The 14,186-nt window shown below is 52.7% G+C and overlaps 1 protein-coding gene across 5 annotated transcripts in view; it reads right to left on the bottom strand.

The window, feature by feature from the left end:
- Nucleotides 1-871: 871 nt before the first annotated feature.
- NCK2 (NCK adaptor protein 2) overlaps nucleotides 872-14,186 on the bottom strand; it is a 160,062-nt gene continuing 146,747 nt past the window's right edge. For all 5 annotated transcript variants that reach the window (XM_062210039.1, XM_062210037.1, XM_062210040.1 and 2 more), the window contains one exon: nucleotides 872-1,945. In XM_062210039.1, the coding sequence (XP_062066023.1) occupies nucleotides 1,751-1,945 (195 nt within the window). In that variant the 3' untranslated portion in view covers nucleotides 872-1,750. The remainder of the gene's footprint in view (nucleotides 1,946-14,186) is intronic.

The raw sequence follows: 14,186 nt of genomic DNA, 5'->3' as shown, positions 1-14,186 counted from the left end.
CAAATTTACAAATCCCCAGGTACCAATTAATGCCCATTAGCCCCCTGCTGCTCCCACAGCCACATTCCTTTGGGGGGGCAGGTGTGCCATCCCCTGGCCTGTCTTGGTGGAAGACAGAGACTGCAGCCGCATCTCTAATCGCAGGGCGGTTTGCTGCTCTGAGAGAGATGAAGGGAGCGTCCTCTTACAGCTCACTATGACTGGGGGTGGGGGGGCTGCCAGCCTCATTCTCCATCAGCTTCTAATGGACCACAGTGAAAGGCAACCAAAGAATCAATGAACTCAAAGCCAACAAGAATGGCAGAGTCAGGACGTACCGCCCGGCTCTGGAATTCCTTCCAAAACTCTGGGTTTGCATCCCCTTGTATGTGACGTCATGCCTCACCGTCTCGGTCTCTACAATGGGGATCACGGTGGTGGCGGGCACAGAGGGGCCCGCTATGTGCATTAGTCCTGGTCCACTAAGAGGGCGCTGATCCGCATGCCGCGAGTTGCACTCCCATGGCCTGGCATGTGGCCGGCCGCCATCCACTAAACACGGACAGATTGAGAGAGCCGCAGTGCAACGTCCCAGGAGGGGCACCGGGAATGCAAAGACTCTGGCTGGCGACCGGAGCCAGCGATTCCCAAAGAGCGAAGTTAAGAGCAAGCTTATTGGAGTTCTCTTGGGAGTTTCCCTCGTTAGCAGGGGTTATTTCAATATTCAAAAACGTGGTGGCAAGAAGACAAGACAGTCACACGGAGTGCATTCCTTACCCTCCCTCGAGCCCGGTTCTCCCTATAAAGCTGGGAGAAGTCACCCAACACAGCGGTCACCCCTCCCCGACAGCAGTCAGCGTCTCCCCAAAGACAAACGCACAGAGGATCGTGTCATAATACTTTTTTTTTTATTACAATATTCAAAAAAACTGGGTATGCAAGTTTAGGGGATCGCAAGACCCCTTCTTCCATCGTAGGAATGTGCCATCTCAAGACTGTATATTTAAACTATAAAGAAGTTCAAACGTAAAGGAAAAAAAGAACACGATTTCTTCATAAACATCTTGTGTCTCTGACTACCAATCACATATTCTTCTGTAAACCCTGAAAAATTTCCCTGTAAAGCAAATAAAATATTTAAGTACATACACACACCTACACAGACATGCACACACATGTATACAGCGTGCATGTGCGTGTGTGTATGCGTGTGTGGGTGTGTACATGTGTGTGTGTGTGTGGAGTGTTGGTAGCTCCGCTTCCCCCACAGATCAGCTGTCTTCCGGAATCATCCCGCATTAGTGTCAACAACCAGCTACAGATACGTAGGACTTGGAGAATTGAATACATCAATTCAAAGGAAATTCAAAGGAGCCACAGGCAAGAGCAAACAGTACTACGTGGATGGCACACTTTGGGGTCAACGACCAAAACGCGTGTCTTATCTTGAGTCACCGGGTCCCTCCGCTGCAGACTGCCTCTCGAGGAAAATTCTTTATTGCAAGCACGGCCCCAAGGCACTGGACAGCTCCCTCTCGGCCTGCGCAGCCTGGGGGCCCTGGCTGCGTGCACGGCGGCCCTCTAGCCGCGCCCAGGGTCTCCACGTGAGCAGAGGGCTGCTGCCACTAGTTGGAGAGAAATAAAGTGAAGACACTCGGCCCTTCCGCCTCCTTCTAAGACCGGCCAGGAGGGATGGTCGCACCCGGTGGTGGCGCCCGGAGCTGGTGGGCGTGGCGCGGCGCGGCCCCGACCCGAGGGCCCACGGCACAGGTCACTGCAGCGCCCGGACGAGGTAGAGCTTCTCCCCGTGCTCGCTGGTGAAGATGGGGGCCTTTTTGTAGTGTTCCACCAGCTCGTCCATGGTGTGGAATCGCCGCTGCCCAATGCAGTACACATTGTCCACGAGCTGCACCTTGAAGTGTTTGTTCTTCCCTGACGCTTTGAGAGACACGGAGAAGTCGCTGGGCTGCGGGAGCAAACAGCACAGGTTACACCAGGGCCCGAGAGGGCGCGGGCTGCACGCTCTGGGGTACTCCGCCTCTCTCCCCACGGGCCACACCCCCGGGATCACAGGGTTCCCAGCGGCGCAGGTGTCCACAACGGCACCTGCCGCTCCGCCCGATGACCCCCTGCTCAAGGACCAGTGTGACTTCATAGGCTGAGTATTCAGTGCTGAGCGCACCTCCTTCTCTGACACGTGGGACAGACACCCGAGTTAACCCGAATGCGAGGAAACACTTTTCACTTCCCGAGCTGTTTTTGAGAAACTGGGAATTTAAGACAAGTGGTTCCCACGCAGGCAGAGGCTAGAGATTTCCCTTCTTCTGACTTCTAATACTATTAGAAATTGAGCCTTTTTTTTTTTTTTTAAGTCTAAGCCATTTAAAAATAAACGCCTAGGGCAGGTGTCTGGCCTAGTGGCTAAGACGCTGGTTAAGATGCTTGGTGTGTACAAAGGGAGGAGGGCCTTGTCTGGTTTTCAGCAGTGAAGGGAAGGTGGAGGGGTCCTGGCCTCCCTCGGTGACCTCAGCCCCTCATAGCCCCCCCCGCCCCCAGCTGCATCACCTGGCCCCTGCCTATGGTCCCAATCGATGAGCCTAAAGCATAACCTCAGTGCCAATTGCAGTCCTGGCCATGTTGTTCTTGGCCATCTGTCTTCTGCGTGGTCCATCATACCCTTAAGCTCAAAGTACAGACGCTCCCCCACGTGACCAGCCCCACACGAGGTCAGCTGTCTCCTCCGTGGCTTGCTATGTGGCACCAAGTCCACGCCACAACATAGAGCAGCCAAACCCAGGTCTGCAACTCACTTTCTGCTCTCGTAATTCCTAGGGACAAGCTCTGCTCCTACCCTCCCTCCACCTCCCTCGCAGCCAGACTTCTGGCCACAAGTTTCCAAAAGCCCTCAAATAACATTCTTCTGAGGAGAAGGGAGCAGAGCCTGGAAACAAGGATGAACAGAGCCCACATGGGCGCCTACTGGGGAGCATGGGTGTCTCAGAAGATCCACACTGCACAGGGCAGCTGGGCGCAGGCACCAGCCACAGCTGTTAGCATAGCAGGCAGACAGAGACAACGGAGTTTATAGTTACCCTATTTGCTGTCCCTCTGCCCAGAACCAGCAAAGCAAGAATAAGCCTTGGAGGGGAAAGGCCCTAACTCCATGCTACCCGAATGCCTTGGGGGAGCCCCCAGGAAATACTGGTGAATGAAACTTCAGGAAGAGCCCAGAAGGTTCATCTCCAAAGAGGATGCAGGCCAGCTATTATTTTCACAGCGCCTAGAGGGGGGCGAGGGTGAGGGGGAAGGTCAGACCTGGATGGCACACTCAGGCCAAGCTGCTCCACCAACATGCACATCCACACGGCACCAGGCGGCCTCCTCCTGAGTCACCGTGTGGCCTGCGCACCCTCGAAGCCCGACCGTGCTCACAGGGCTGAACAAGACAACGCAAGCTCACCCCGCTGTCTCCGTCCAAGTGGGCGGCTGTGTGTGGTACTGAAGGCCCAACAAGCGGAACCAGGCACTGCCCGACAGGTCTGGTGCACACGGGCAAGCTCCAAACATCAGCAGTATTGGAGGACCGCGACACTCAGCCTGGCCTCCTGCCCAGCACGCATGCAACACACAGCCGCAAATCAGAGGGCACTTTAAAAAATGCACGGCACACGGCATTTTACGTTGGCGCAGAGTTTCTGAAATCCACATATAGTTTTTTCATCATACGCATGTTCTGTGAACTCTTTGCAGACTGTAGCACATGCGTGGATTTCACACAGTTTTTGCACTGGAGAGCGAGCTGCCGTGAGGACTCGATGCACCCAATTTTAATCAAGCCAAGTGATCAAGAGATGACTTTTGGAATAGGAGAATTTGCTTTTCGTTACGGCTCCTTAATTGAACATCATGGGGTGTGTGTGTGTGTGTGTGTGTGCGCGCAGCTGTGTGTGTTACAGGAGTAAAACCGATGCAGCACGAAAGGTACTTTCTAATTTCATGGGCTACCAGGCAGAAAGTAGAAAAGTCCAGGCTGCGGAAACAGTTTGTGCCAAGCAGGAGGGCTGACGGTCTGGGGCTGTCCTTAATTCCTAACAGGCAGATCTTCCACGAGAAACCGAAATCGAACAACCCACGTCCTAAGCAGACACACCGCCACACGCCTTATCCAAGATGCTTGTGATCAGAGGCCTGTTTTGGGGTTCTGATTTGGAAATATTTGCACTCACATAATGAGCTATCTCAGGGAGGGGACGCGCGTCTACACACAAAACTCACCTGTGTTTCACGTACACATTGCACTCATAACCTGCAATATTTTAGACAAGTTTGTGCCTGAATCAAAGTTTCGTGGTGTAGGATTTTCCATGTGTGACAGAGTTTCAGATTCTGGAGTATTCTGGACTTCGGGTTACAGATGTCTGATCTACACCGCGAGACACCGTAGGAAGCCTGAAAACGCACGAGACCACAGGCTCTCCAAGTGTGTTCCCGACTCGAAGGCACCGGTGTCGCCTGGAAACTTGTCACAAGAGCAGACTCTCGGGCCCTGCCCCGGACCTGCTGACACAGACACTGGCTGGGGCATTTGTGATGTCACCCCCCAGCCACCGCATTTCAGTGAGCCTCTGGGGGATGCTGGTGCCGTCGGAGAACTGAAATAAAAGGGAGACCAGACACCAACGGTGTGGGAACCCCCAGGAAGAGATGCAGCTTCAGCCCCTGCCCACGTCTGACTGCCGCAGGCCTCTGGGGACTGGACCAGCGAATGGGAGAGTCTCTCTTTCTCAGAAAAAGAAAGGAGAGAGAGAGCAAGAGAGAGAAGAAAAAAGAGAAGGAAAGAGAAAGAAGTAAGGAGAAACAAAGAAAGAAGAAAAGAAGGAGAAAAAGGGAGGGAGGGAGGGAGGCGGGGGGGGGGAAGCCAAGAGAAAGAGCACGTGATTTGGGGGCAAAGCAGCCTGTGCTAGACGGGCCCCAGTCTGTGGATTCTTTCTGGTTTCCGCCTAAGGAGCCTGGGTCTGCTCCAAGTCACGCCCAGCGGGCAATTTCCCCAACAGGTTGGCCGGGACACACTGCGGAGTGTGTGCTGGCTCTCGCCCTGTGAAACTGGGAGACAGGGCCACCCCAGAGAGAGGAAGAGCACAAGGCAGGAAGTGATCCCATGAAGGGGTCACTCCCGTTCCCGTGTGCCGTGCTCCGGCCGTGCCTGGCTGTCCACCAGGGCAGCGGACCACACCAGGAGCAGCGAAGCAGGGAACCCCTCCAGGCCTCTCAGCGCAGGCGGCTTCGACAGCAGCTCACAGACTGCGGAGAGGAAGCCGGGACACCTTCCACCCTCCACCTGGGGAGGGCAGGACCCGCAGATGCCGCTGGGAGCCAGCATGCATTGACACATCGCGTGCTGGGCCTGAGATGCAGCCAGACTGGGTCCTCCTCTCGGATTCCCGCACACCTGCCTCCTTCCGTTCCTACGTCGGTGCGTTCTCCCCTCAGCCTGACTTCCCTTGCCTTCTCCAGACGCTAACTGGGCGCCATTTCTCTCTGCGGAGGACTGGGTCTCCACAAAGTCTCCCACAACAGACCACTTCCATTTGTTCGCTTCTTCTCTGACTGGTCCTTGCAAGGGACGATTTTGCTGTTCTCAGAGTTTTTCGATCAGAGCTGAAGAATGAACCAGCAGTACAACCCATTCACTCTTCTATTCGGAAAGAAATTTCCCAAGCAGACTCTAGGGACAATGAATGAGCTGGTGAGACCCGAACCTTTCTCACAGCCCTTATGATCGCTGCTGTTTCTGTTTAGGTTTTGGGTCTTCCCTTTGGATATATGCCCTCCCTGTCAAAGAACCTGATTTAACTCCCCACCCCTGCGCTGGGCTCAGAGTACCCGGTGTTCAATCAATGCAATGACTTCAGAACTTCCAACTCTGACCATCTCTTCCAAAATGTATCCCTTTGGGTAATTCTCGCACCTCATCTCCTTGCAATTTTTTCTGCTCGCGACAAGTATTTTTAGAAAGCAACATCGGGTAATTCACTCTTTGATCCAGTTTCCACAGCGTCACCAGCTTGCTCAGAGCCTCAAATCCTGCTCAGAAGCCCCTCTGCATTTTTATAAAACAGACATCCTGGTCAAATAAATCCTCCTCGCCTTCGCCCAAGATTTAATCATGCTTTTCTCAACGAGGAGGGCGGAAAGACAGACCCAGAGAACAGTCTTCAATATCCTTTATTTCTTCCTGCACCCCTTGGAGCTTAAGTGTTCATGTCACTGCACCTGAGGAAGAGAAAGGGGGGAGGGAGGGGCCTGGCTCGCAGGCACCCCTGGGTTGGTAATAACCTTACAATTCTCCTTATCATTAACTTTGACTTGAAGCAAAGATGAGAGTAGAAACGGCCTTTCTGCACCCTCAGGGCCGGCCACGGGGGCTCTGGGCCAATCTCTGGTTCCACTGAGGCCTCCAAGCACTGAAGCACCTACGTTCAACACTCCCTTCCTTCCCCCAGTGAGAGGTCACCTTGCTGGTTTCTTATCAAAAGCTGTATCGTTCTTTCCTTTTAACTTGGTAAGTGGATTCTTTTTCTCTTTTTCACTTCTTTAAGGAAAAGAAACTCTTTTGTCCAGAAAAGTAGGCCTTCCCCAAAGGACAATGCAAGCACCTGTGGGTCAGAGGCAAACTGCCTCCCACTGATGACTGTTCTTATCTCAGGAACACTACCCTTCAGTTCCGTCATTCTGCTAGGTCACTCTCCCTGGTTGTCTAATGGAGTTCACTGTCTACACCCGCACTACTACTGCCAGCTGCAAACACTGTCTGTGACCGAGCGAGAAGAGCTCCTCATCTCCAGGTGTGACAACACGAGCCTCACCAGCATTTCCTGCTCAATAGCTGAGAATGCCTGCGTCACGGGCCTGAAGCCACTCCAGGTATGCCACCATCAAGGAGCGACATTCTCATTCGCTTCTGAAGTCAACGCTTCCATAAGCAAAAGACAATCAATCACCAAACAGCTCCCAAACTCTCATCTACCTCATCTTTTAAGATTTATTTTTATTTATTTGAGAGATAGTTACATAGAGAGGCAGAGCCAGAAAGAGAGGTCTTCCATCTGCTGGTTCACCCCCCAAATGGCCACAATGGCCGGAGCTGGGCTGATCTGAAGCCAGGAGCCAGGAGCTCCTTTCTGTCCCGCCTGGGTGCAGGGGCCCAAGGCCTTATGCTTTCCCAAAACATCAGCAGGGAGCAAGGTTGGAAGTGCAGCAGTGGGGACTCGAACAGGCACCCATATGGGATGCCGGTGCTGAAGGTGGCAGCTTTGCTATCCGCCAGCCCCACTGATTTTAAGATTTATTTGAAAGGCAGAGCAACAGAGAGAGAAGGAGAGACAGACAGATCATCCATTTGCTGGTTCACTCCCCAAGGGCTGCAACAGCCAGGGCTGGGCCAGGCCGAAGTCAGGAGCCAGGAGCTCCATCCAGGTCTCCCACGTGAGCGGCAGGGGGTTAAGGACTTGGCCCATCTTCTTCTGCTGCCTTCCCAGGTGCACTAGCAGGGAGCTGGACTGGGAGCAGAGCAGCCAGGGCTTGAACTGGCACTCGGATATGGGATGCCAGAGTAGCAAGCACTGGCTTATTAGCCCACCGCTCCACAACAGCGCCCCGCTCCCCCAATTTACACCGAAGAGCTTTCTATATCACCAACTCCACAGGGTCTGAAACACTGACTGCTGGCTGTTCCCGCCATACTGTGGAGGCCCCGTGAGGGAAACGCACAGGGACAGTACCTGGAGACAGAGGGCCATAAAGGACTTTCAAAGAGGAATACAACTCAAAAGGTGAGAATCATGCTGACAGATGAGGACAAGCCAAAGAGCAGCTGAGGATAGGAGGTGATGTGCTGCTGCCAATCAAAGCCACTTCCTCCCCATCAGAGGACAGAGCGAGCGAGAGAGCGAGAGCGCATGCAACAAATGTTGGCAAGGATGTGGAGAAACTGGAATCCTTAGGCATTGCCAGAGGGAATGTGAACTGGTGCAGCCGCTGTGGAAGGCAGTCCGACGGCTCCTCAAACAATTAAAGGTAGCAATACCATCGGATCCAGCAACCCCACTTCGGGATACAGACATAAAAGGACTGCACGCGGAGACTTGAGATCTTTGCACAACAGCCAAGGGGTGAAAACAACCCAGGTGTCCATGGACAAATGAATGAATCTGTGTGGGCCATGCATACGAAAGAGTCTCACTGGGGCTCAAAGACGAGGGAAAGATAGCTGACATGTGCTGCTACGTGGATGGACCTCGAGGAGGCCACACTGGGGGAAGTAAGCCAGCCAGGCTAGGACACAGACTCTGTGGCTCCACGGACGGGAGGGGCCCAGAGCAGTCAGGTTCCCAGGATAGCCCCAAGATGGCGGCTGGGGCGGGCAGGGGGGAGTGGGTGTCTGGCGGGTTCATGGTTTCAGTTTGGGAAGATGAAGTCCTGGAGATGGACGGTGGTGATGGTGGCACACAACAATGGGACTGTGCTCCATGCCCCTGGAGTTACACACTCAAAGCGGCCAACTGGTAAACCTTACGATCCAGACATTACTGTGGTTTCAGCATTCATCCCCCTGAACTCGGGGGTCTGGCCCCCAAAGTGTGCTGTTAACAGTACTCATGGGTGGGACCCATCACACCCCATTAGGATGCTCACAGGAGGGGGTCAGAATGGGTTGCTAGGGTGGTGGAATCCCATGAGGACATCCTGGTGGACATGACAGGCATGACCACTCTGCCTCCTGCCATGTGACGCCCTGTGCCACCCTGGGACTCTACCAGGGGCCACACTGAGGGGGCCCACATGCTCCTGACCACGAATCACCAGGACCATAAGCAAAAATAAGCCTCTTTTCCCTATAAAGTTAGCCTGCCCCAGGCACTTCACTCTAGTAACAGAAAGCTGATACGGTATATTGGCACAACAGAAAAAGAAACAAAAAAAACCTTTTAAGAAAGCTCTGTGCTGGTCTAAAAAGACTTGTGAAATTCTGGTGGGAATAGCACAAAACCAAAGTACTGTGATGGGTGGAGACCCTGCGCTCCTCCCTACACACAGGCCCCCGACGGGGCCCAGCGGCGCCATCTATGGCTGGAGGAGGAGCTGCAGGGAGCTGGCAGGGGAGGTTGCGAAGCCTGAGGCAGGGCCTGCCCATCCCAGCAGGAACAGCAGTGCTGCCCCCTCTCCTGCGGTGCCTAGACCAGTTTTGGCTTTTCTTGGGGAGCCAGGGGACGGCTTGGGGGTTGGCCACAGGCAGCAATGATCCCCAAACTCTCTGGGTATCGAGGCTACTACTGGCTGATGAGTAAGTGCATGTTCTGTGAGTCACTCTCTTCTCCACCTTTCCAAGATGCTTTGCTACAGCACCAACTGGCTCCGCTGCTATGCCCAGGGCCCTCTCTGGCTGAAGTCAGGAGCAGGAGCATTAGTAAAACACTTCAGAAACCATCCCAGCCTGGCCAGGACCCTTCCTGCCACACACGCCGCGAGACCAACCCTTCCCACTTCTTGTGGAATTTCTCCCGCGAATTGCAAAGAAAGTGTCTTTAAAGGATGCCAGAAATGCCCTCGTGGCTGGTGGGGAGAGGGCATGGGTCTCTCCAGTAAGGAGAAGGGTGTGTGCCGGCCTGCAAGCTTCCCGTGAGCTTCCCGTGAGCCCCCTGGTTGAACCCCACTAACTCCAACCACATGCACAGCACCATAAGCCTGATGGAGGAGCCAGGGGCCCTGGAGCTTCCCCTGCCCCCTACTCTGTATTTCTGTGTGTGTATGTCTGTGTATTGCTAAAAAAACAGCCCACAGTTCAAAGAAACCTTAATGATCTCGGTGACTCCATCTCTTTGCTAATTTAGTGACTGTCAGATTGCTAGGAAGCTCAGCCTAACGTTGGCCCCGTCTGTCTACCAAGGGAGGCTCTGCCTCTTCTGGACAGTTCATCCAACTGATATGAAGCTGTTTCTTGGGAGTCCCACCATGGCTCCCGGGCACGACAGACACAATACACGATCCTGGCACTGACGTGGCCTCTGATGGGGTGACACAGCCCAGGAAGTGCCAATCACACCCTCCGCTCTGTAACCCCGAGACCTAGCAGCACAGGGCCCAGCCTGTGGGTCAACGGGGGCTTCCTGCAGCAAAGGGGAGAAGTGTGCACATGTCAGATGGGTGGAGGGAGGAGGGAGCATCTTAAGGATTCAACCATTTTAAGAATAACAAGTTCCACGTTAGAGGGGCTTCCCTCTGGGGTGGAGGAAGGAGCCCGTGGAGGGACAGCAGAGGGACAGAGAGGCCGCTTGCACAGCCCCCAGAAACGGTGGCCTCGAGTGGAGCACAGAAGCTCACCACACCCATCCGCTGAGCACCCCTTCAACCTGCACTCGCCTGGCAGACCCGTTCCAAGTCCCCACAGTTCCAGCTAACAGATGGCTCTCTGCTGTTCTCTGTCTCCTACCCTCCAGAAACAAACAAAAAAAGAGGTACAAACAGATTTAGGACTATTTCTTTCTCTTACACGTAAGGCAATAGAAATAAAACTCAGTCTAAAAATTCACTGGGAGGGCTGGCTAAGCTGAAGTTCCCAGGTCCTCACCGGTTTTCTGCCCTCCCTGTGTACGCTCATCACCTGTGATTTTAATCCCTGCGTGTGACCAGGGCCAGCGGGGAAGGGGGTGGGCATAGAGCCCTGTCGGAGTGAGGCTGCACCTGCCACCCCAGCCCTCTGGGAAGGAGCCCAGCCTCCAAGGCTGATCACAGACCCCAGGGAGGGGTGTGTGCTTTGGCTGGCTGCTTGCTTGCAGGTGAGCAATGGAGAGCTGCCCTGGGTGCGTCTCGAAGGGCTCTGACCCATCTGACGGGCTGCAAGCTCTTAGCTCCTAGAGATGAGCGTACACGGGTGATCTTGTAGATCTCTCCCACTTTAAGAATTCAACAAGTTCCAAGCTAGACATGATACAAAAACCCAGGCTTAAAACTTCCAGTTGGCCCTGGCCAAATAGGAAGAAAAGCTGACACCGACAAAGAACTGGTTGTCTTTGAAAATAGAAAGACACATACAGCACTGCTCATGGTGACCTGAACCTGACTCAGCTACCGAGGGAACACCTAGGGATCACGGGGCCAACCCAGGGAGTTGCCGCTGGCCCGCAGGTCACAGAAGGAAGCCCCGGAGTCACACATCTTCTGGGCTGCACCTGGAAGCAGCTCACACGCGGCTCTGACCCCAGCTGGATTCCCGGTGCCCCCAGAGAAACACACAGCGCAAGTAGCCGGTTCACTGTCAGCCTTTAAAGAAACAACACAGTAACACCCCACAAGGAGATTCCACGGAACAAAAGCTAACGGTTCCACAAGAAATAAAACTTCAGGACAGTTATTTTCACCTTGAGGTAGTTAAAAAAAAAAAAAAAAGATTTATTTATTTGAAAGGCAGAGTCAGAGAGAGAAAGAGAGAGGAATATTTCCATCTGCTGGTTCACTCCCCAGATGGCTGCAACGGCCGGAGCTGGGCCAATCTGAAGAGAGGAGCGTCTTCTGAGTCTCCCACGTGGGTGCAGAAGCCCAAGGAATCAGGCCATCCTCCACTGCGTTCCCAGGTGCATTAGCAGAGAGCTGGATTGGAAGGGGAGCAGCAGGGCCTTGAACTGGTGTCCATAGGGGATGCTGGCGCTGCAGGTCGCAGCTTAACCCACTGTGCCACAGTGCCTACCCCAACACTGAGGCACTTTTACCATTCTTAGTAATACGCCACTATGCAGAAATGGTATTTTAATAACTGCTATAAAATGTCTAAAACCATGCATTAAGAGCGCAGATGCTTAGCCTAGCACTGGAGATGCAGGTGTCCTGTTGGGGTACCTGGGTTCAATCCCCAGCTCTAGCACCTGACCCCAGCTTGCAGCTAATGCAGACCCTGGGAGGCCGTGGTCATGGCTCAAGTCACTGGGTTCCTGCCACCCACACGAGAGGCCTGGGATGGAGGTCCTGGTTCTCTGTGGTGTCCTTGGCTCAGCCATAGCCCTCATAGGTATCCTGAGAGTGAACCAGCGGATGGGAGGTCTCTCTCAGTGCCTCTCAGATAAAGGCGGCGGGGGGTGGAGGGGGCAGGGAGAGACAGACAGACAGACAGAAAATAGGAATGTACAACAGGGAACAGCAGCTCAGCATCACCCAGGAATGTGCTCCAACTTGGAATTCTCAGGCCCCCCAAGCCCCTGACTCAGGCCTGCTGCAGGTGGGCCCAGCAGCATCCTGGGTTTTAAGGAGCCCCGGGGGAATTCGGACACGCACTGCCCTGTGAGAATCACCAGGCAGGGAGACAGACGGATGAAAGCGCCTGAGAACAGCGTTTTACTAGAAATGACGACGTCTACGACTACAGTGCGGTTTCATGTGGGATCTGTCCTTAATGTGTTGTCTAATGTGCAGTGATGCTATAACTAGTACTGAAACAGTATATTTACACTTTGTGTTTCTGTGTGGGTACAAACTGATGAGATCTTTACTAATTATATACTGAATCGATCTTCTGTATATAAAGATAATTGGAAATGAAAAAAAAAAACCTGGTGTTAAATTGGAAATGGCATAGAAAATTAATTTTTTTAAAAAAATATTATGTAGGATCTCTGTCTTTAATGTGCTGTACACTCTTATTTAATGCTATAACTAGTACTCCAACAGTATTTTTTTTCACTTTGTGTTGCTATATGGGGGCAAACTGTTGAAATCATTACCTAATATATACTAAACTGATCTTCTGTATATAAAGAGAATTGAAAATGAATCTTGATGTGATTAGAAGGGGAGAGGGAGCGGGTGGGAGGGAAGTTTTGGGAGGGGGAAGCCATTGTAACCCATAAGCTGTACTTTGGAAATTTATATTCATTAAATAAAAGTTTAATTAAAAAAAATAAATAGAATACAGCAAGGGGCTCTTCTAATTCTTTTATTTCCCGCCCAAATAATGTTCACAGATTAAAAAGAGAGATAAAACATCCACATATTTCTAGGGTAGCCAACATGTGCATTAAGTTATCTGTAGATAACAGTTTTGCTCTATGAGAAACAAACGTATTGTATGCCAAAAAGTTCGTACCTAAACTCTGATGTGGGACATAACAGCCAAGAGGCCGTGCTCTCTTTGGGATCTTAAGTCTCAGGGAGGACCCTGGCCTCCCAAACAGCTGGCTGCTGGCTCTGCAGACCTTCTCAGCCCCATGTGACCTGTCCCCTGTCCCCCCTCAACACCCTGTCCAAGGATGTTGAGAAAACACCACACAGAGTCCCAGCAGCGGAATTAAGGGCACGTGCAGCTTTCTCGGCACACCCATGCAATCAGTGTGCGCAAAACACACCACCCCCAGGACTGCCGATGAGCTCACGGCGGACAGGCAGGAGTTCTGAATTTCCCCGATTCAGGCAGGGATGGGTCCCAGGTGGAAGTATGGGCATTGAATCTGGAGACTAAGAAACACTGCTCTGTCCTTCAGTCGCTAAGGACAGATGCCAACCAGAGAGGACGGAAACACAAACAGCGGGGACTGAGGTGCAGGGTGGGAAAGGGAGCTGAACAGGCTCCCTCACTGACTAACGCAGCCCACGTCCAGCAGCTGCTCCTGAAACACGGCTCGCTCGCTTGCGCACTCTCTATTTTCTTCCCTAAGCGATGCACCTGTCTCCTTAAAAAAAAAAGATTCTAGGTACTCAAGAGGAAGACTTATTTTCATGCCTCAAAACAGAAAAAGAGCAAAATGTAAAAAGCTTTTGTAAATGCAAAATACTGTCCACCAAGAGTCTAGCTCATTTATAATATAGTCACTTGGAATATCCTTTTTGAGATTCTTTATTTGTCTACTTTGAAAGAGTTACAGAAAAGAGAAAGAGAGAGAGAGGAGGGGGGGGGGGGGGAGAGAATCTTACATCTGCTGGTTCTCTCTCCAGATGACCACAATGGCCAGGGCTGGGTCAGGCTAAGGCTAGGAGCTAGGAGCTTCATCCAGGTCTCCCACATGGGTCGCAGGGGCTCAAACACGTGGGCCATCTTCCACAGCTTTCCCAGGCCTTTAGCAGGGAGATGGATCAGACGGGGAGCAGCCAGGACTCGAACCAACACCCATCTGGGATGTCAACATTACAGTCAGCAGCTTTACCTGCTACACCACGAAGCTGGC

The sequence above is a fragment of the Lepus europaeus genome, chromosome 13 (assembly GCF_033115175.1).
Source record: "Lepus europaeus isolate LE1 chromosome 13, mLepTim1.pri, whole genome shotgun sequence".
NCBI lineage: Eukaryota > Metazoa > Chordata > Mammalia > Lagomorpha > Leporidae > Lepus > Lepus europaeus.
This window is presented reverse-complemented; position numbering and strand designations above follow the sequence as displayed.